Source organism: Bombus pyrosoma, linkage group LG17 (genome assembly GCF_014825855.1).
Source record: "Bombus pyrosoma isolate SC7728 linkage group LG17, ASM1482585v1, whole genome shotgun sequence".
In the NCBI taxonomy this organism is placed as follows: domain Eukaryota; kingdom Metazoa; phylum Arthropoda; class Insecta; order Hymenoptera; family Apidae; genus Bombus; species Bombus pyrosoma.
The window spans coordinates 5,383,522-5,405,233 of NC_057786.1; the positions used below are offsets into that span (position 1 = coordinate 5,383,522).

Here is a 21,712-nt window from a genome sequence, read left to right on the forward strand (position 1 = left end):
GTTAATGAGCTGAACGAATTTCTTAATGGTAATTCTTGCAGCCATCGCTGCTTTTCTGTATCTGGTTTTCCTGCGGCACTTGTGCTTGGAGTTATTTTACGCTTTTTGTTGTTTTTTGGTATCATCCAGTTTTCATCCTGATAATATTTTTCATTATCTTGACTGTACTCCTCCTGTCTTCGCTGCTCCTTCATTTCTTTTATGTCCATACTTTGATTAATGTTAACTTGTTGTTGTTGCTTTAGGGCTGGTAAATCTACCGACCTACTTATATAATATCTTTCACCTTTTGTTGCAATTTTAATTGCTGATATCTGTTGCTGCATTGTTAGGCTTCTCTTCACTATCACTAATCGCTAATTTTACTTAGCATTAAGGAAATTCACAGATCACTACCCCGGAGCACACATCTGTTTACTTCGGTTGCCCGGGCAAAACTGGTAGATGAAACGTGTACGCTGTACATGTGAATGTGTGTGTAAGTGTCAGAAGACGTCCAGGTCTGAGTTGAGGAAGTCGTTAGAAGAATCTAGAGGAGTCGATTGACAACAAGCGTGCGTGCAAGTGTGTGTGTGAAATAAAGTGAACTATTTGTATTTCCGAATCCTTTCTATATTTTAACAGGTTTCAACAACGAACCATCTCGTCATTAAACCTCACCGACCAACCATCCTCTACACACAAACCTCTACAGTTACATATATTATTTCTAACATATTGTTCTATTTATTTCTGAATAACAGATATATCTGTTTGTGTTTCTATTTAACTTTATTCAGGTAACTGTTTAAAGGTTATTCGAGTAGTTTTATTTACTGCTTTGCATATATTTTGCTACCTTTACCACGCAACGATGCTATTAACCTTTTCAGAATTTAAAAAACAATTCACTCCTGCTAGACATATTTGTCTCCTTGTACTAAACTGACAAGTTCAAAATACATTTATTGCGACGAATAGATCGAATTCATGACAAGTATGTTTCCTGTTTCTATTCCATTAAAACGAATTACTGCATACTTTCACGTTTGACTTGTGTACAGGGAGCACGAACAGTAAATGTAAACATCACTATGGTGAGCTTGTACACCTTTGGATCAGTGAACATTTGTAAGAAGAGAAACTTGATTGTGAAATTCAAGGTCAAATTTTTATTACGTCGTATTCTACTCATCGTAAGAGCAAAAAGTCTCAAAGTTTCATTAATTCTCATAGATATACATCGGAGAATCGCTTTGGCGGTGGATTTTGCACATGAAAACAATAAAAAAATTCATTTAAACATACACTCTGGTTGACCTAGTTTTCGAGATATAGCGAGTTTCTTCTTGAGCAAACTGTATTGCATTCGGACACAAGACGGGTCTGAAGACTTTTTGTCACTGACTGTTTTACTCTCTTCATTCTTCTAAGTGCTGTGTGTTGGATATCGAGTTTTGTCCGTGAACAGGTAGATAGAATTATTCCAATATAAGACTAGCAAAACTCGTAAACGAGGTCAAATAGGGCATATGTTTGTATCAATTTTTGTATTTGTGCGATATTCATCATACAGGAACAGGTTTTGATCCGATTTTAATCTATAAATTACGAATTATCCGTTATATAAAGAATGGTTCAGACAGGAATTGAATGATTTCGAGTGGTTGATAATCCGGGGTTTAAATCGGAATCATATAATTTTCAATACACTAATCGATGCGTCTTGACATTCTCTACAAAAAATTATTATTCTTATTCGTGTCTAGCTAAACTATAAGCTTAGCAGGTATTTTCACTTTTATTTTGTAAAACCTATCGTGTAAAATACAAAAGCCATGCGTCTTCCCTTGCATTTCCGACGACAGTTTTCACAAAATAAAAGTTAAAGTATCTGCTAGACTAATGGTTTCTCAACGTAAATAGAATAATATTTTTTTTTATTGAGAATGTCAATCGCTTGGTGTATTAAAAGTTATTGTTTTTGATTTAAGAAAACGTATGTCATCTTTATATGAGAGGTACGTCGTGTACCTTTCGAAACCATTCTCTGCCTAAATATTTTTTTTCTTTATACAGTATTGAGATACGTATAATTTTATGTGCTGTAGTAGGTTAGATGCGTAGTAGAGATACTTGTGTGAGTATCAGTGTGTGGAAGTATGTGTGTGCGTGGCATCTCAAAAACAGATGAATGTAAACAGTTCAGTCGGTTAACAGTAGGGTATGGAAGAAAGTGCTGAGTCGCGTGCAAGTGTGTATCGATGAATATCTTAGAAATCGTCCATCGGATAAACATATAACTATTCTAATTCCAAGTGTAAATTTAGTGTTCCTATAACATTATTTCGGTTATCAAGATCCACAATTCTCAACATACAGCAAGTAGTTTACTAATAATTCGCATTTGTAGATTCACAGATCAAACTCGGACACCCTGTATATCAGTGTTTCATAATATTCAAATAATGATTTAAGGATTTGCGCGTTGAAAGATTTAAATAAGACGTTCTCAATAGTTCCCGATAGTATTCAAATTGGACAGGTATGTTGGTTAATTTATGTAAATGTGGAATATGTTCAGATGAAAAGTAATCTTTCACAATTTCAGCGCTATAAATCGCAATACTGCTCTGCTGAAAAATGAGGCGAATGCCTGCAATATGTGTCGCATGCCTCCTACTTTGTTCTTGTGTTAAATCACGGTAAATGACGCCATTTATTCAACTTTGAACGAATACAATGCCAGTATTTCCACTCTATCCAATATCTGTCCCAATCACGATATTCGCGCTACTTATTTCATACTTTTCTTCTTTTTTTGCACGTGGAGAAATCCTCATTGACACTCCGCTGCCGCTAACAGTAGCAGCAGAGTAGGAGTTGAACGCATCGACGATGTCCAGAGATAGCGCCAACGCCACGCCGCTACGGGAAATCGTGTATTCTGTGCGTGGCCGGACGCGCCTCATTGCATCGATCGTTAAGCGCCCCTTTCGGAAAAATATGTGGAACGCTTAACGATTTCGCGTGTCATGCTTGCGCAGGGGCCATGCTAATCTTCTCTTGTATCGTTCCAATTTTAGTATATGTACTGCCGAAGCAAGTACAAAAGTTTTTTTTTCTTTTTCGTGGAGGAAATGTTCATAGACACCTTTAGTTCTCTGCGCGGCAAGACACGTGAAAGACACAAGGTAGTGCCGGATTTTTACCGGCTAAAACCTCCACGGGTGGAACAGTTAACAGCATTGTAAGAAAAGATAATACTGACTGTCATCATTCTGGCCGTTTAATAACTTACTGTGTCTAAATACGAAGGTAGGGGCGGAGGGGTCCTACAGCTCGCCTATATTCGAAACATTTCCGAAAAAACTTTCGTGTAAGAATTGAGGGGTGGCAAGATTCGAACCCGCGACGCACTACCCTTCGATCACAGCTCTACGAGCATAGCTGTCTGTCCCACGTACTCATTTCATACTGCGCTTTCGTCAGTTCCTTTTTTGGTACGTCGTACAAATCCTCTGAGTCATTAACGTGGAATTCTTTCTCGTTTGTAAGTACTTGTAACTCTTTGCTTATCTTCTCTTCGACTATACATATCGTTTTGCAAAGTTTAATTCTCTCTGTCCTATAGTTGATAAAAGTTTGCCGTATAGTCTTATCCGTTCCGAACAATATTACGCGACGAATATTTCTGGAATTTGTTTCAACCTCGTCTTTGTGAAGACACAAGTTTGATGCCTCATGTTTGATGACGAAGATTTGATGTTTCGACCATTGCTCTTCTTTCTACCATGATTACTCACATCTTACTCTTCGTATATGTAATTGTGTTAATGTATTGTAATTTCGGAAACTAGTAAGTTTTGCTTCTTGAACTCTAAAATAGTTTGAATTTTTCCTTCTCGCACCTCGTTTTTTCCCGAATATTTGCCTTGCTTCTAATAACAAGACTATTTGCGCGTCATCCCAATTTAACCCCTCGATCCAAACAGATTGTAAAGTCACCTATGATCTATAATCTATTATTTGTCAATCATCCTCGCTGCTGCAAACAATAATCACATCCCCATTAACAAAAACCTTAACGTATATGAAGTGGGTCGTGAAAAAAAATTTGCTTCAAAGACACTCCCCCTAGAACAGAGAGACAGGAAAGTAAACAAACTGCAAAAGATCGTCTACTAAGCATACAACCAAGCCATTTTCAAACCCAAAGTCTATTCCCACACGGATCTTCACATCGGACGACATACTCCTAGGACTCATTAAAAACAGAATCAAACATACGAACATCCAAAATACAAACTGTCAAGAAACACCGCCATATACTCCACTTAGGACAAGCACAGTGGCAGCAAAAACTTAACACTCTCAACTTCGCAGCTAACTCACTCTGCAAAGTATACAAAGCCCTACAAAGCGAGTCTTCGACAATCCCTGCTTCGAAAACCGAAGCAGAATCTGCTTTTCCGAACGAAGAAAAGGCAGAACTCGTAACACACGCCTTATTCAATATTCACAATTCCACAAACTACATAATTTCACTTTGGGGAATTCTCTCTCCAAACTCGCACCCATAACACCGTGTCCGCAACAACATCAAATGTACAAAGCCAGCCACAACCACTTCACAAAAATTCTAAAACCATTGTCAACTCAAAAATTCCTAACGGAACACCAAGTAATATACGAGAAATTTGGATTTAAAACAAGTCAGTCGACAATGTGACAAGTACTTAGATTCACCGAACACATTACGTTCGAATTTAATGAAAGCAGATCCACAGCTTATCCAAGTTCTTAACTACCTTACGAGAAGCTAATCATAAACATCGATAGGACGGTAGAATTTTACTTAACGCGTTCATGCGGCATTTTTTAAAGATTTCCTATTTAGCAGTGTGGGCAATATGTTTCATATTGCACTTTCATGTTTGAAAGATTTATAAAGTATATGGCGCTTATTTCAATCTACGTTTGTTTCACTTCAATAATAAATGTAACATAAAACGACCGTCTGTTGATAACGAGGAGTATTCTTCCATTCTTAGTACGGGACAAATGGGGCCAGTAGGATTTTTCGCTATATTGCGTTACTTTATTCTGTAAAGATTCGATTAGTGTTTATTTCGTTGAGAAACGCGGCAAAATGACGGAAACATCAGCTTCGGAAATAGGGCAGGTTCGATGAAAAAGGCACCGTACAGGTGTAAGATTCATAACGGCACCTAGATATTCCATATAGCAGTAAACGTGTTAACGGATACTGACTGACCGACCTGGTGGCATACGCCGCACCAAGAAATAGATTGGAAAAATAGTGAAATACGTCAGAATTATAAATAGGGACGATCAGAATCTTGTGTCCATTAAGTGGAAAAGGCAGCTCATTGTCGACGAGCTATAAGACCTACCTCTATAAAACATGGTTATTGATATACAAGGTGCAGTCCTAGATCCCAGCGGCAAAGACGGCTATTCAAACTGCCCCAAAAGACACAAAGTAGATTTTTATATCTTTGCCATACCATTTAACTCGGAAGAATTTGGGCCCAAACGTTTCGCCCGAATTAATGGTCAGGAAAGGAGTCGAAGTGGCGGAGACAAAGTGTCGCAACTTGAAACATGAGATCGTGCGACTGAGTGCGTAGACAGCCGCGCCCGTGTTTAGAAAAAAGACACTATTCAATATATTTACACCAGGCCCGAGATTAAGATCACGAGTGGGACTCGTGATATTCACATATTCTCGTGATATTTGACATGAAATTAGACCACGAGCCTGACTCGTGATATTCAAGTTTGGCTCGAAATTCTCATCACGACTCAGACGCGTAAAAGTATGGCAAGGGGTTAAGAACCATCATACACGTGAATGAATCTCAGCTGAAAGACTTTAAACAAACCACACTATGATCAGTAATCAGAAAAATACTCAATTGCGATATTTACGAAGTTCTATTCAGAAAGAAAAGAAACATCTGAAAACTTCCTAAAGCCCTAATCTTATGTCTGCAGGTGTTTGAAACGCCTTCCTGCATAACTCATAGCAAATTTAAGAATTCAATTTGTCGATAAAATTGATTCACTCTTAGCAAAACTGCTGTTTAGAGAACCGATCTTCGGTGATCTCAACTTCGACATGTTGTCAAAATTAGCTCTCTGAGTGGTTTCCAAAATGTTTTAGCTGCCGATTGTTTGTTGAAACGTTATTAACGCTTTATATGGGAAGGGAGATACAAATACCGGGTGCGCAATTGTTTTGTTGCGCATGGGTCAAAGTTCGGGTTAGGTTCCGTTAGCGAGGCAAAGCAATGAACAAACTAAACCAAACCGAACGCAAATCAAAACAGAATGGTAAATGTGGAAATATTTGTATACAACGCGTATATACCACGCCCAGCGTGTTGGCTCCTTAAATGTGTACCCAGTGTCGAAAAATTACGTTTTACTTACATAAGTCGTTTTGTTAATATCTTTGTAACAGACAACGAACGACGATTAAAAGTTTCTGAAAGTCATTCGGGATGGTGATCTTCATAGCACGCGCGAAGATTAACCCCTTAACCTACAATATGTTGATACAATTAGTGAGAGACGTGGTACGTCGATGTTATTGATTTACTATTTACTTCAAGATAATAAACCTTTCTTGTCCAAAGATCAATTTGTTGTAATTATTTATCAAACATCTTGCAAAATAAAATTAGTTGTACCTTGCACGTGCATTTCTATATCAAAAGACATGTGCAATTTGCACAACTTTGAGCACTCGGTCAAACCGTGAAATTGCTCGACCGACCATGTTTTTTGTTGCTTATTGACCATTGTTGCTTATGGCACGCGCTATTGGAACTTACATAGTAAGACAAGGGGTTAAGGTCGTTGGAAATCATTGGGTGAGCGAAACAGCAGCTTTACGTGCGTACTACTCTGTATACCATAGTGAGTACTATTAAGATGGTGTAATCGCCTCAGACACCGCACTAAACACTCTCCGGGGAAGCGTCAAAGAGCAAACAATAAGAAAATTCGGAAGGAACGCTGAGACGTGTCGTTTGCGGGTGTAATTCGTAACAAAGAAGCTGCTCCAGCAAAATCTCCATTATATAAACACCCGTTATATGATCATTCTGTTATTTTGATGTCTTGTTGTGTGAACGGTACGTTTCCTATTTTAATACTGTGTGTAAACGTACAAAGTGTTTACATACTTGCTTCTATAGAATTTCTATTACCCACAGACATAATTACGAACGAAGACGTAATTAAAATTCATGAAAGGTTAAATTTAAAGAACCGCGATAATACGGCGTGAAACGCCTGGTTGAACGTGAAAAACAAAGCATCGAAGAGAACACGAGGTAAACTTTTGCTTCATGGGACAATAGAAGAAAAAGAGGGATTAGACTCAAGCGCAAATAACATAGCAATATTGCATGGAACACCAGGATGCAACGTTTATGATAAGCCCAGCGTAACAGAGCGATTTGATAAAACGCACAATAATCGAGCACATTCTTTCAGACGTTGCTTTGCAAAATCTGCCAAACGATGGCTAAGAAACGAATAGCCAACATGCGACCAGTGATAGCTGTAACGAAGATGTACCACTTCATTTCGAGTCATTTACAAGTGTGAAAGCAGAGCTGAGATGATTCAAAGTCCAGAGGAAATGTCATTTAACTGGCAAGAAAATTTTGGATCCGTAGGTTTGATTTCTTTAATTTCGTAAAGCAGTGATTTACAAATAAATTGTATTCATTTGAATTCATCTTACCTTAAATGTTAAATCAAATTGTGTGCTAATCGCTTGTTATGTGAAAATTTTTATTATGTTATTTTAGAATCACTCTAAGTTGTCTGAATGGTTTTCAAAGTTGAACAAGAACGTTATGAATTAGTCTGTAAATGGTCTGGATTTAGAATAGAAGAGTGTGTAAAATCTACAAAAATATGTCTGACAGACAGCATTTCTATCTATTATAACAGTTTCAAATATAGTACTATCGGAACTTTTAACATTATACTGACTAAATTGCAAATTACATTACATATTCATTGTTAGCATTCAATTTTCATTACATTATTCTAAATTTAACGAAATGAACGTTTTTACACGATAATTCAAACGTCGAACGAAATATATTGTCGCTTGTAGGTACTTTATTTCAAATCCGGAATGTTTTATAATTATTAAATGCTCTTATTAAAATTTCTTTATTAAATGTCATTATTAAAATAATGTTCAATATCAGTATATATATGAAAACTGCTGAATTGAGATTTGTTATGTGTGTTGAATAAAAAGTTTGTTTTGCGAATAAGAAAATGAGGACTATAAAACAGCAAAGCTAGACCTATTAAATAAATGAAATGTCACAAAGACATACACATCGGCAAAGACAAATACATACATTCAAATCGATACATTCAAATAAATACATCAATACGTAAAATAAAATGATAATAATAAAATTTCCATTTAATAAATTATATTAACATTTTAGAATCTCTGTAAATATCCCATACTAAATATTGAAGTTTCGTCTTTGAAATTAAATAACTTTTATATAAAATACATGGTGCATTTAAATCGAACACACTATATATCTAGATTAATAAAACGTCATGAAGCCTATGTTAATGAAAAACTCCTTTTACTTTTAGTTGCTACGTGTTAATGAGGTCAAGTAGGCCAAAAATTTGTATCAATTCTTTTGATAATTATAACAAATATTCGAAATTTCTTCTTGCGGTAATAGTAGTAAACGGATTTTGGATACATTGCTAACGAGTGATAGAAATATTGAGGCTTTAGGCTGTATCAACAATAACTGTCAATGAAAATTCTCTTTCTTTTTACCTACTTAATTCCATTAAAACGTAGTATATGGAACCTTATGGACCTTTTCGAACACCCTATATAGTTTTTCTCAATTTATTCTCATCTTCTCTTCAAATATCGTATCTCTGTCAGCGTTTCAAAGCAAATACAACGTTCATACACTGTATAACCTTTGCGTGTATATTTCAGAATGTCTCATAACCGCAACAGTCCAAACCCATTATCGTTACACATATGTACATGCATATACGATTTTGCAGCCGTAGGCTTCCTGCTTATGTGCCTATTTGCAGCTACGCTCCATTATTTCTTACATGTACCAATACGCGTACGTTTGAACAAATTAAAAATACAGTAAAAGTAAGCGAGGAAAGAAGTATACATATGTCTAAGAAATGTGTATGAGATGCACACACACAAAAGTACGATGTATCCAAGTTGCATTTATTTAGAATGTTCTGAATATCTTCGTTATTGTGGATGAAAGAAGTTGCATTTTCAATTCTTAATGAAACTTTGTTGTGTAGAGTATGTGTAGGACTTGCATTGTCGATACAGAAGACGTATTACAAATTTATTCAATTAATTTGTAAACACTTGATAATAAACATTATGAAATTGTTTTGATGATTGGAACGATATAATACGCGATTTGATCATAATGTAGTTACAATATAAATGGAGGATCTCATTTGCCTGAAGAAATGAGAAACAATAAGAATACATTGTCTAATTCTTTATGACGTGGTATGCATTGGATCATAAGAAATTAACGTTGATAAACGTCCTACATTTTTGATAATATTTCGTTATTAATTTTACTTGTACGATATGTAGGGATATCGGGCCTTTCTTTTGGAATTTTGGAAAGAACCCCGACACTTGGGCTCGAGGTGACACTTCCGGTCGCCGAACGTAGCCACAGGTCATGAGATGAACGTTTTACCTAACAGAAGAACGCGGGACTGCCTAGTAACGGGGCCTGGAACTTTGTTGATACCCCTGATCAATATGCAATTGACAAATGTGATCGTATCAGTATTTTATTCTTGTGATCACTTTGGAGAGTTTACTGATATCGTCGGGTCGGGGGCAGCCTGAAAGTAACCGTGTGTCACAGCTAACGTCACTTTATGTTACGAAATATATTCTATTGTGCAAAGAGTTTCCCCGTTGACCGTGGATTCGTTTGAACCCAAGAATATTATTAATAGCGTTCGTTAAACTTATTATTCGTTAAACTTATTATTCGTTAAACTTTGTAAAAGTCATATTTATACGTGTAAATATAACTTCTGTTGTGCAAAACGATGGCAAATTCAAATGAAGAATTGATACGCGCCCAAAATTCTAATGCAAACCCGACAGATATAACTAAAAACCACAATCTTAGGGAAAACGAGTTTGAATGTTCTAAGCTGTTACACTTCCGTGGTAATGCAACACGCTCTTGCGTGATGAAATTTTGAAGCACGCTTATAGAACTCTATCAATAAAAAGTACAGGGAACAACTATTTTCTCGGTACCGATAACCAAATAACTGTAAATTTTGAGCTCTGTTATTATTGCAGCGAATGTGCGACACGTACCAATGAAAATACAACGAGTTGTAAATGTAATATATAGAAAATAGAAATAGAAATAAATAAAGAGAAGCGAGGAGGAAAGAAGAAGGAAAGCAAACGTATACGGGAAAAGAAAGGAAAGCTCGGATCTTATCAGCATGGGATAAGCAGAGTCCTAGCTCTAATTTTAGATTCCTACGTAAAGGTAAGTAGAACTGAACGCCCCAATGCTTTTGATGGCCTTGTTAAGCGGTGGATTGACTTTCTCCAACTAGTTGTCCAACTCTCAATGAGATACAGTCTTTCGAACTAATTCCGTGGCGGTATGGCAGTACTCGGGAATACGGTATAAGTGAAAACAATTAACGTTAAAAGCAGGATTTTTCTACCTTTAGCGGATAGTTGAAGACGACGGAAAACTTTGTAAATTAAGTGACTCCTGTCAAGAATTTCTAATAAAGCTTCAAACTAAAATTCAGAGGTATTCTTTATATGGAGTTTCTGTTTTAGAAGAAATTGTATTCACAAGTCCGTTTCTTTGATATCAGCGATAATAATTACATATAATAATTATTCATTGTAAGACAAAGATATTTGGAAATTTGCATTTTTCTGTAGGTGGGCGCCTAAAGCTCGTGCGATGATCGGCTTGCTTTCTTTCTTTCAATGGAATTATATATCTTCTAATACACTGGTCGACACAGATCGAGATTCTGTATACAAAATTATTAACCTACTTGTGTAATCTAACTAATTTTTATATTGTAAAACTGATCGCATGAAAGAAAAGGGAAATAAACGCAAAAAAGGTGCCTTACGTCTCCCTTTGTATTTCATACGACAGGTTTTACAAAATAAAAGTTAAAATATCTACTAAACTAATGGTTTTCCAATATGAATATGTTAATAATCCCATTTAAAACAACATCGATGACTTTGAGATCTCGAAAGATACGGCCTGGTGAAAAGCTTTTGTTCACCATGATATTTGCTCCCTTCAAAACGAACAATTTGTCCTTTTAACATTTTTATTATTAAAGACATCGGAGATATCGCCCTGTAACAGTGTTAGTGGGACACCCCGTCTACTTATTTTCATATTAAGGTAGCTTAACTCGAACGTGACAAGAATTATTTACAAAGTTACGGGAAATTTAAAGAAAAATCCGCTTCTTAATTAGTTTGGAAAGAATTACTTTTGTCATAGTTTAACATACGATGGTACCTATACTTAAATAGTAGTAAAAAAAGTATCAAGAAGAGATTAGTTAAAACACGGGACATAATAAAAAGTCGACAGAAAGGTAACAATAACGATTTCAAATGTTAAAATATAAACTATTGTGATTTCACAGCAATAAACAAGTTTGATTCGGAGTAGGTAGTAATCGAGAAATTGGGAAACATAACTGTACATGTACTTATGTTTCACTCTCCAGTATAGCTGTGTTGGTTGTGTTACAAAATGGTGTATCATGCTATTATGTCTTGGTTTTCCGTATTAGTCAATTCAATTACGGAATATCACGTAAATAGCCTGTTCGTTGAGTGGGTTTGCCATATTCCACGATTAATCAACTCGTTCAGTCGATGCGGTTACATGTCGGATAACATTCAATCGATTCAAATAATTCTCTTTGATGTTGCTGACATACGAGGTGATATTCGCCGAGTGAATTATACCATAGTCGAGTGAATTAAATTGTAAGTGTTATGTCCGTTTATACCGAGGCATTGATTGTCGATAAGCGATACATATCGAAGCTGGGACAACTGATTTTACCAGAATCTATCGATCTTCACTTATGATCCTACAGATACTATATCTTAATGACACGGTTCTCTAATCGTCTATCTGTGACAAGTCTTTCATTTCCCTTTTCAAGCAATCATAGTTCCTAATGCTGCTGTCGCATGTTTACCTTTTTCCACATTTCATAGTCATTTATTTCTATAAATGCATTGCTCAACCTGTTTAATTAGAAACTTAATTCACCGCAATTATTAGTATATAGTTATATACTTAGTTATTTAAATTAAAATAGGTTATCTAATAGAGATTGCGATATTAGGATACATACTATTTAAAAATGTTAGGTTGTTCTGAAAGTTTCTTTCATTTTATGAGGAACTAATAGACGCACAACGTTTCTTGTTTTATAATATTTTGTCGAATTACGTACAATCCATTTCGTTTTGTTGAGAGAAACACCGCGACATTTCACAGACTTGGTTTCACGTTTGTACGAAGGTGCACTGTTGTAAAAAAACATGTTTGCGAAAGAAAGACACTTTTCGGACAACCTAATATTTATAGTGAATTTTAATCAGCGCGTTATGTGGCTACTTTACAAACCACATCATGAGTATGGTATTTCACGTGCAGCCTTACGACCGTGTCATTGAAAATATAGAAATCAATTTCTTTAAATAATATTTAATAAATTATATATAAGCATTTGAGCTATTTGCATTTCATAAAGTATTGAAATTCAAGTGGAGATTGTAAAGCGACTAACACATGCATCTACTACAATAAAAACAGCAACTAAAATGGGAAATGTTTCATTGTTTCGTTCGATATTCGATTTATTTACTAACTTGTACACTTTCATTAAAAGGGGAAGCGTAGACCGCCGGCAGCTTTCCTGTAAGTAAATTAAACGTATGTAAATAACAATATATTCAATATCAGATATAACATAAGAAAAGTTGAAAATATTTCAGTTTTATCAGCACAAGTATTCAGCATGTAAACCTATATGAGAACTAAATATTCGTATTTGTACACGAGTTAAAGTAACAGTCATGCGTACTCAACATTTGTTTCGATTTAGAACCTCGCGGTCAACTCAAGTTCACCTTTTTTATAGAGCGTTGAATTCGTCTTTTCATCGGCTAAAACGTAGCAGAAAAAAGGTACATTATCTTTGAAAAAACTCTAGATGTTCGACCGTTCGTGGAGAGAGGCGATCGCGAGGTAGCGCGTCAACGGGAGTCGTAGATTCCCGTTAGGATTATACAATCCACGGCACGAAATGATCGCGATCCCCCATTTCGTTTAGGATAACAGAGGTGGTCAAATTGATTACAACGCTGAGTTAACAGGTTGCTATTTACATTCTGTTCCAACAACTTGTAGACATCGAGAGTTACGCCCGGTGCGTATCGATATAAGTGAAACAGATGACTCATGTGAGGATGAAAACTAATGAAGAGATGTTGACTGGTCTAAGGACGATGAACCTGTCGAGAGATGTTGACTTATCTGTAGATGTTAAACCAGTGAAGATCGGTGACGATGCTGTCGCAGAAGAAAACTCCTGCTGTCTGTTGGTATTGATATGTACGGGCATGCTGTCCGTTACCACACACAGTGCTCCGTGCGGCACCGTTCTGTATGCATACGAACCAACGCCGACCGTTGCGCACTTATCAGGATCTTCTTGTCCCTCTCTATGCTGAGGGCAGATATCGGCGCGGCATACAAGACCACCGATTCCCAGACACCGTAATATAGTTTCCTCACGGTGTCAGTGGGTCCGTTAACATTCGGCAACTATCTCCTAATGGCTTCGACAAACCTCCCGCCTTGTCACACACCTGCTCCAGATGGGGGGAATATCTCCTGGCATTGTACAAATGCACCCCCAAATATTTTATCGTGTTTCTGGTGATGATCTGCCCACCACATATGTCAATCTTCAAAAGCTTCGGGACTCGCTTCCCGGTAAGTAGGATAATCTCCGTTTCCTCCTGCGCCAGATGAAGGCCCGTATCGTTACACCGTGACCAATTTCATGGCTTCACAGACCCTGTTGCCGATGTCCTGCGACTTACATATAATGATCACCAGAGTCCACTTAACCGGGTCCAACACCTTTAAGAGCCCATCACACACTAGGTTCCACAACAATGGACCTATTACCAACCCCGAGACATTCCCGCATAAACATTCCTCCTCACCATACCATTACGGCAGTACGCCACAATTTTTCTCTCCGAGAGGTAGTGAACTCAATAAAATTTCCAACTGGCCTGGTAACTGCCTTTCTCTAACCTCTTCAAGGGTCCTCCTCCAAGTAAGCATGTTAAAGGCGTTCTTAACGTCCAGAGCGACCACAACGCACACCAGCACTTTCTTCCGACATATTTCCGCAATCCCGCGCACTCTATCAAGCGCATCTAACGTGCTTCTGCGCCTCCTGAAACCGTATTCCTCCTTATGGAAGGGGTCCCGCTCTAGGCACCTTTCGATTAAAATCTTGCACGTATGCTGCCAGATCTTGCTCAGCACCGGCAAAATACTTATCGGCCTGTACGATGATGCCGGTTTTGGCAGCAGAACCACTCTCGCCATCCTCCATACCGCCGGAATTCGTCCCCACCTGTTTATATTATTGAGCAAGTCCAGGAGCCGCCCAGATCGTTGTTCCGTGATGATCCTAACGATCTCCCAAGGAACCCCTTCCACTCCCGCAGCTTTCCTCGGATCACACTTCTCAATTGCCGCTCGCAGGTCCTCCTCCGTTACGCGCAGATCTTGTCCCTCTCCCTCATGCGTCTGCGGGATCTAAGGCCTATGCACTTCGTCTCCCTGCTCCACTCGTGTGGTGACGAAAAGATTCTCCAGAATTCTCGCCACTCTGTCCTTACGGAGACCATCCGGCGGTGTATTCCGAGCCAAGGATGCTGGTCCAAAGTTGCACAAGACTCCTTTCACCTTTCCTCCTTGCTGCGTTCGATCGCTTTTCTTTTTCTTAGCCTCATGCTTGCTTCCTTGAATTCAGTTACCACTGGCTAGCATTGTCCTTACTAGCTGTCACAGCCCGCTGCGCTCTTCTTCTTAAACTCAGTGTTGTCGGCTAGAAAAACCTGCATCCGTTCTTTGTGGGCATCGGATTGCAAGAGAATCCGAAGTTCCTTGAGTTTATTGTTAGCCCCGACGAAGTTAGTGCCATTCTCCGAGTGAATTGTCGCGCAATATCCTCGCCGAGAGATGAATCTGCGTAGAGCGGCAATGAAGGCGTCGGTTGTGAGGTCGAAGACTAGTTCGATATGCGCCGTTTTGGTTGCCAGGCATACGAATATGCCTTGACCCTTCGACGATTACGATCCCTTTTCTTTTTGATGTAAAATGGGCCGCAATAGTCGATCCCGACGTTGATGAAGGGACACGACTCGATAATATGCGCCTCTGACAAATCTCCCATCAAGTACTCTACTAGTAGTGGTGGGTTGGCCCTGCAACAACGGATGCAATTCTTAATAGTGCGCCATACTTGGCTACGGCCGTCAACGGGCCAGTAGCGTTGTCTAGCCGCGTACTACAGTATGGCGTACTGAGTGGAGGTCAGTTCGATGTTCCTATTCGATTATGAGAGCCGTGACTGACGATGTTGGTGTGGTGATGTCGGTCTTCTTTTGGATCTCAGTCACGCTATTAGCAACAAAGGTTTTCAATGATCGTTAGAGTCTTCTGTATAGCGGAGGTTAAGGATGTGAGAAGAAATACTCCGCGTAACTGGAGCCGTGGAATAGTCTGGATTTTGAGCGGCGCTACTTTTGATCGCGCAGTGAGAAGTCGCATCCAGGCATGGTTGCCAGGATTAGTGGTGCGGAGGTAGACACAGGCCCCTTATGCCTTCTCGTTGGCGTCACAGAAGCTGTACAGTTCAATCTCTGTTGCGGATTCGATGACGGTTTTACGCGAGAATCTGATATTATATAATAATGGCAGCTGTGCATTGTACGAAAGTAATAATAGTAGTAAGTCTGATGGTCATAACTTTGCCAGTCGATTCTACGAGTGAAAGCAAGAAAAAAATGTTCATTCAAAAGTATCGTCTGTTCTTACAAACACACGCTTGACGTCTATCAAAAATTGATTTCCTTTCATTTCACTAAACGCGTCACAAATTCTTTGCATTAGAACAAAAACCAATTACTTAACAAAGCATTTTATGTTTATACTACATTTTTTCTCGTTTTCATTCATAGAATCTGCTGGCAAAGTGGCGCGGTCGAAAATATGGACATCGTGCACAGCATTTAAAGCGTAATTGTTTCAGTTATTTAAAGGTCCGTGGAGGGATACGTAATATTAACAATACTTTGATCTGAAACGAAAACAGAATAAAAGCGTGTTGAACTTGTCATGTACGAAATGACTCACGTACTCTCGCACAGGTGCCTACGCTCTCATACACGCACCGAAGCTGGCCACACGGTCTACTCGCTTTTCCGCATGCGCATTTTAATTCTTATTTTCATCGGTGTGAACAGATATTTCTATATATATATATGTCGGAGAGACACTAGAGTTAGCGTCGTGGGCGTCTAATGAATCCTCGCGAGGGTTAGCCATTGATGCAGTACGACACAGGTAAAGTTTATCGCTGCGATGAAGATGTTACAATCTTGGTGGTTTATCACGGTGGTTGTGCACTCGCGAAGTTAGTGACAATGACCCCGGGTCCGATGACGAATCCGCGGTCAACGGGATCGTAGATGTATGCTCGCCCAAAATCTAAGCCCGGATCGTGGAGACGGTACTCTGTTCGTTAGTAAGGTCGCAAACAGGAATGAATCTTCGTCCCGATGGTGCCACCGAGGAAAACTATGACGGGTCTCCCCAAGCGCATGAGGTCATCCGATTCGTGGAGCTATGCCTTCGTTCAGAGGGTGAGGGAAATTGACGTTGCTGTTAATTGGTCAATTTCCACGTCGACGGTTGGAAAAGAATGCTAGCCCCCCTTAAGGGAAAAGTTGCTAATGAGGAGCGTCGTTCGAGAGAAGGTATCTATCTTCCCGTAGTTGGGACAAGACTGTTCTCTGTTTGAAGGACTTGTAATTAACTAAATCTTAAGATTTACAACGGGTCCTCAGGCTAGCTGAACGTGCACTGCCGAAACGCGTCGGCATCTGGCGATCATCTTACCTGGCGAATAAGGTCTTTGTTAAACAACCGTTCATCCCTTGACCGCGGCTACGTTGGCGACTGGTTGTCGCCTCGATCCCAAGCTCATTGTCACTAACTTCGCGAGTGCACAACCACCGTGATAAACCACCAAGATTGTAACACCTTCATCGCAGCGATAAACTTTACCTGTGTCGTACCGCATCAATGGCTAACCCTCGCGAGGATTCATTAGACGCCCACGACGCTAACTCTAGTGTCTCTCCGACATATATATATATATATATATATGTCGGAGATGAAAGAACACCGGAGCCTTCCTTTGGAACCTTGAGAAAATCCCGTAATATTGTAATTTAAATTCTATCACAGCCGTAATTAAGCAATTGTCGTTATTCAATCCGATTGTATTTATTTGAGATTTGTAACAATGAACTTGGGCTTGAGGCGACAATCAGTCGCCAACGTAGCCGCGGTCAAGGGATGAACGTTTGTCTAACAAAGGTATGGAGTAACAGTATAGCTCTCCTTAAAAGAAATAGTTGTAGCGACACTCGACAGTAAACATACCAACGATCTCTGTCCAGTGCCTCGCCACACGCAGACCCTATTCTCCGGGTAAGATGATTAGATGTCGATGCATCTCCATAGTACACATTCAGCTAGCCTGAGGACCCGTTATAAATCTTAAGATTTAATTAACTAAAGTCCTTCAAACAGAAAAATAGTCTTTGTCCCAACTACGGGAAGATAGGGGAAACCTACTTTCTCACGAACGACGTTTCCCGCTAGCAACTTTCCCTCAAGCGCGGCTAGCATCCTTTTCTAACCACCGATATGAAAATTGATGAATTAACAGCAACGTCGATTTCCCTCACCTTCCGAACGGAGGCATCGCTCCACGAATCCGATGACCTCATGCCCTTGGGCACACCCCGTCATAGTTTTCCTCTGTGATCATCGCGACGGAACGTCATTCTTTCGTGCGATCTCATCGACGAGAAAAAATAACGTCTTTACGATCAGTAAATATTTCACGTTTTGTTAACCAAGAGTCGGACTTAGATCTTGTGAGAACATACATTATTATCCCGTCGACCGCGGATTCGTTATCGAACCTAGGATCATTGTCACTAGCGTCTCGAGTATCTAATTACCACTGTTACCGTCAATATTTGTGATAATCACATTTGCACTAGTCAATATCTTCTCTAATATAACGACAATGTCTAATCATAAGGAAAATTCGTTTCACGCCTTTAACCCCAACCCTAATCACAACGTGAACCCGACGTATATATTTAAAATTTTCCAAAATACATACATATACAATAATACGAAAACAAATACAAAGAATATTTGGAATAAATATTACAAGTATCTCATTGTTTGGCATAAAATATCTCACGAATTGTTGATTTTTGTAAATATTGCACCTATTATGAGGCGTGGAATGTTTCAAGAAATCGATATGCAGGATGTAACAGGACATGTGAGATTCATTTGGGGGGCTGATTGTATGTCTAACAACAATGAAAAACGTTCATATAAACACACGCTGCATCTGTCTTCGTTTATGAGATACGACGAGTTTTGTAAACGCAATGTTTCGTCCAAAGGAACAAAAACGTGAGGATTTTCGCGGGCAATTTATGACATAATTATGGGTAATTCAGAAACGAATAGCGTGGTCTAGTCCGTGTTTACGATTCGTTAACACCTTCTCCGTCGGACGTGGAGCAAAGAACCGTTTCTGTCTCTCAACACTCGAAGAGAGCAGCCCCATCTGCATTGCCTGACTCATCAACATCTCCAAGTGTTCGTAGACACGGCTGCAAGCGCTCGTGCTTGGTCATTACATCAGTCGTAAAAATCAGTTGACAGTCTTTCCAACTGCCTTTTCCGAGTCGTCAACGGTTGCAAGCGTTCGCGGAGATAGAATCGTCTCATCAGTCGAAACGATCAGTCAACAGTCCTGCGCGGGTCTTTCAATTACAAGCTGCATCGACACGCGTTTATAACGTTCAGTACATCGCATCGCAGCAGTCGTTTCAGAGCAGGTAAAATCAAAAGAGAAAATTCCTCATTAACATTAAGGAGCAGAACCATTTGTGAGATATTCTATTGATATTGTACTGTGATATTTTATGATTATGCATAACGTTCCAAAGAATCGATTCATAACGTATTAACGTATACAGATCGCTTAGCGAATATAAACTTTCCTTTATACAAAACTGAACGAATGCACTTTTCTTATACGAAACGTCTGCTGCTTTCTTTAGTAAGTCGATAAATAGCATAAAGGTAAAATGTCAATAAAATTAGTAATTCGTGAGATATTTCAGATTTTTATGCAAAGTGCGTCACGCTTTAATTTAAAATATCTCACAAATTGTTGATATTTTCAATCTCGTGTCTTAATACTTTTTGACGCGGAGTGTTTCAAAGGATTTATTTACGAAAGATGTTTTAAACAAAAAACGACATTTAAATCACATTGAAAGAAAGAAACCTGACTTTCCTATGTCCTTTGCGCATCTTCCTACAGAAAAACTAATCACATCAGTCAAATTATATCCCTCTGGAAAGCATCTTTTATTTGACTCTTTATGTCCCTCTTGGAACCAACTTTTGATTGAAACGATGTACACATTAAAATAAGAACTTGCTCAGTAATCATATTTTCCAGTTACGTGACCCAGTCTGTATACATATACAGGGTGTTCCAGCTAGATGGAATCACCTAAGTATCTGCTATATCTACAATAGCATGAAAACTTTTCCAGGCAAAATTATACTACGTCAAGGGACATATGGATCAGTGGAAAGAACAAGGATCATCGGTATACTTTTAAACCAAGGTATCAGTGCCTGAAAGTAGCTTAAAAGATATTTTGACGTTAATTTCATAAAATGTATGTAATGAAATTTCCATCTTTCAACACAGGTACCTTAATACCTTTGCAGAGAGAGCAAAAAGTACAGAATACAAAAGAGAAAAAAATACAAAAGTCTACATATAGGGTTCTGTTTAAAAGATACCGCTTGAAATCTCCTAAAAAGAATGAAATTGAGAAAAAATTTGTTCCACCGTTATGTGTGTCCCTCAAAATAGTCTTGCTTTTCCTTGAGAAGTTTCTTCGAACGAAGATGCATAAGGCAGATATGTAGGTGATTTCGTTCAGTTAAAATACCCTATATATTCCTGTGACAAGGTGTTCGATGCGAAATAAATTTTGCAAAATCGATTGATTTTACGCTATGCTTAAATCGTAAATTTATGGGTTCAGTATGGTAGACGCGCATTTCACAGAACGCGTTATTACGACTTGTGCAGTGAAAGGGTTAATTTCCTTGGTGAAACAAATGTGACGTTATAGTGGCGTTTAGCTTTTATAACCTCCGAGACGATGTTTTTATGCGAGTGACACACTTGTAAAGGCAATAATTAAGGAAACGAAGCGGGTGGTTGAATCATTAACTTATAAGCATCAACTTTTATCGCACTTTTAATGTGGTGAAGGTTCTCATCAGAGGCAAGAGAATATTGTAAGCGAATATTGTAAAGAGTACACCTGCCTTAATAGTTTTAGCTTAAATTTGATTAGTAGTCGATAAGTCTATTTTTGATTAGTTCATTACAATCGTAGATCTTGTCTGTACTTTTTGTCATAGATCTTATTTATTTGCCCATTGGTATATTTATTTAATGATAATACGTTACTGTCTAACAATTATAACAGTTTATTTCGGTCACTTCCTATCTTTCTCTAGTTTTTAACCTGTCTCTTCTTTTACTTATCACTTTTCTTATTCTGTCCTAAATTATTTTCAAACTTTTATTCTACATCTCGGTATCAGTAGACCGGGGATTTTTATGCAAATTCATATTCTTGAAAATATATTTGAGAAAGCACAGACTCTGTAGAAAATTGTTTCACGCAACAAGCATTATGGAAAGCATTAGATTTTAAATATTTTATATACTTTTTCATATTATATTTTCATTCTGTGCAATTTTGCACTTTCAAATTTTCTATAAATATATAAAAATCCACAGTCTAATTATCGCACGTTCTTATCACTTTTGTGCTTTTTGCATATTAGTCTTTCTCTTCCATTCCTATTTATCTATTTCCCAGTTTATTATTTTTTTACCTTTCTTCTTTCTATTCTTCAGTTATTTGATATTTCTCCCTTTCCAGTCTGCTCTTCTCTCCTCCTGCTCCATATAATTTCAGTTAGTCTTGTCAGGTTTACTTCTCCACTTCTGTTTGTAATTTCTATCCAATTTGTATCTTTACTCCGAAAGTTGCTTCTTCTCCGCTACATAATATACAGTTTCTTTTTGTGTATTGTGTCTTAATATTTGCATTCCCTAGATCCATCACCTA

At 38.2% G+C, this 21,712-nt stretch overlaps 2 protein-coding genes and 1 non-coding gene across 3 annotated transcripts in view; all 3 read right to left on the bottom strand.

The window, feature by feature from the left end:
* LOC122576833 (lachesin-like) overlaps positions 1 to 21,712 on the bottom strand; it is a 538,671-nt gene that overhangs the window by 281,172 nt on the left and 235,787 nt on the right. Inside the window, exon 4 of the mRNA XM_043747665.1 lies at positions 12,998 to 13,044. The gene's annotated coding sequence lies outside the window, so the exon portion shown is untranslated. The remainder of the gene's footprint in view (positions 1 to 12,997; positions 13,045 to 21,712) is intronic.
* On the bottom strand, positions 2,982 to 3,089 carry LOC122577169. Its single transcript, XR_006320103.1, has one exon. It is a non-coding gene; the product is annotated as a U6 spliceosomal RNA (small nuclear RNA).
* Positions 14,370 to 14,756, bottom strand: LOC122577104. Its single transcript, XM_043748183.1, has one exon. The coding sequence runs from the start codon at positions 14,754 to 14,756 to the stop codon at positions 14,370 to 14,372; it is 387 nt and encodes a 128-aa protein (XP_043604118.1).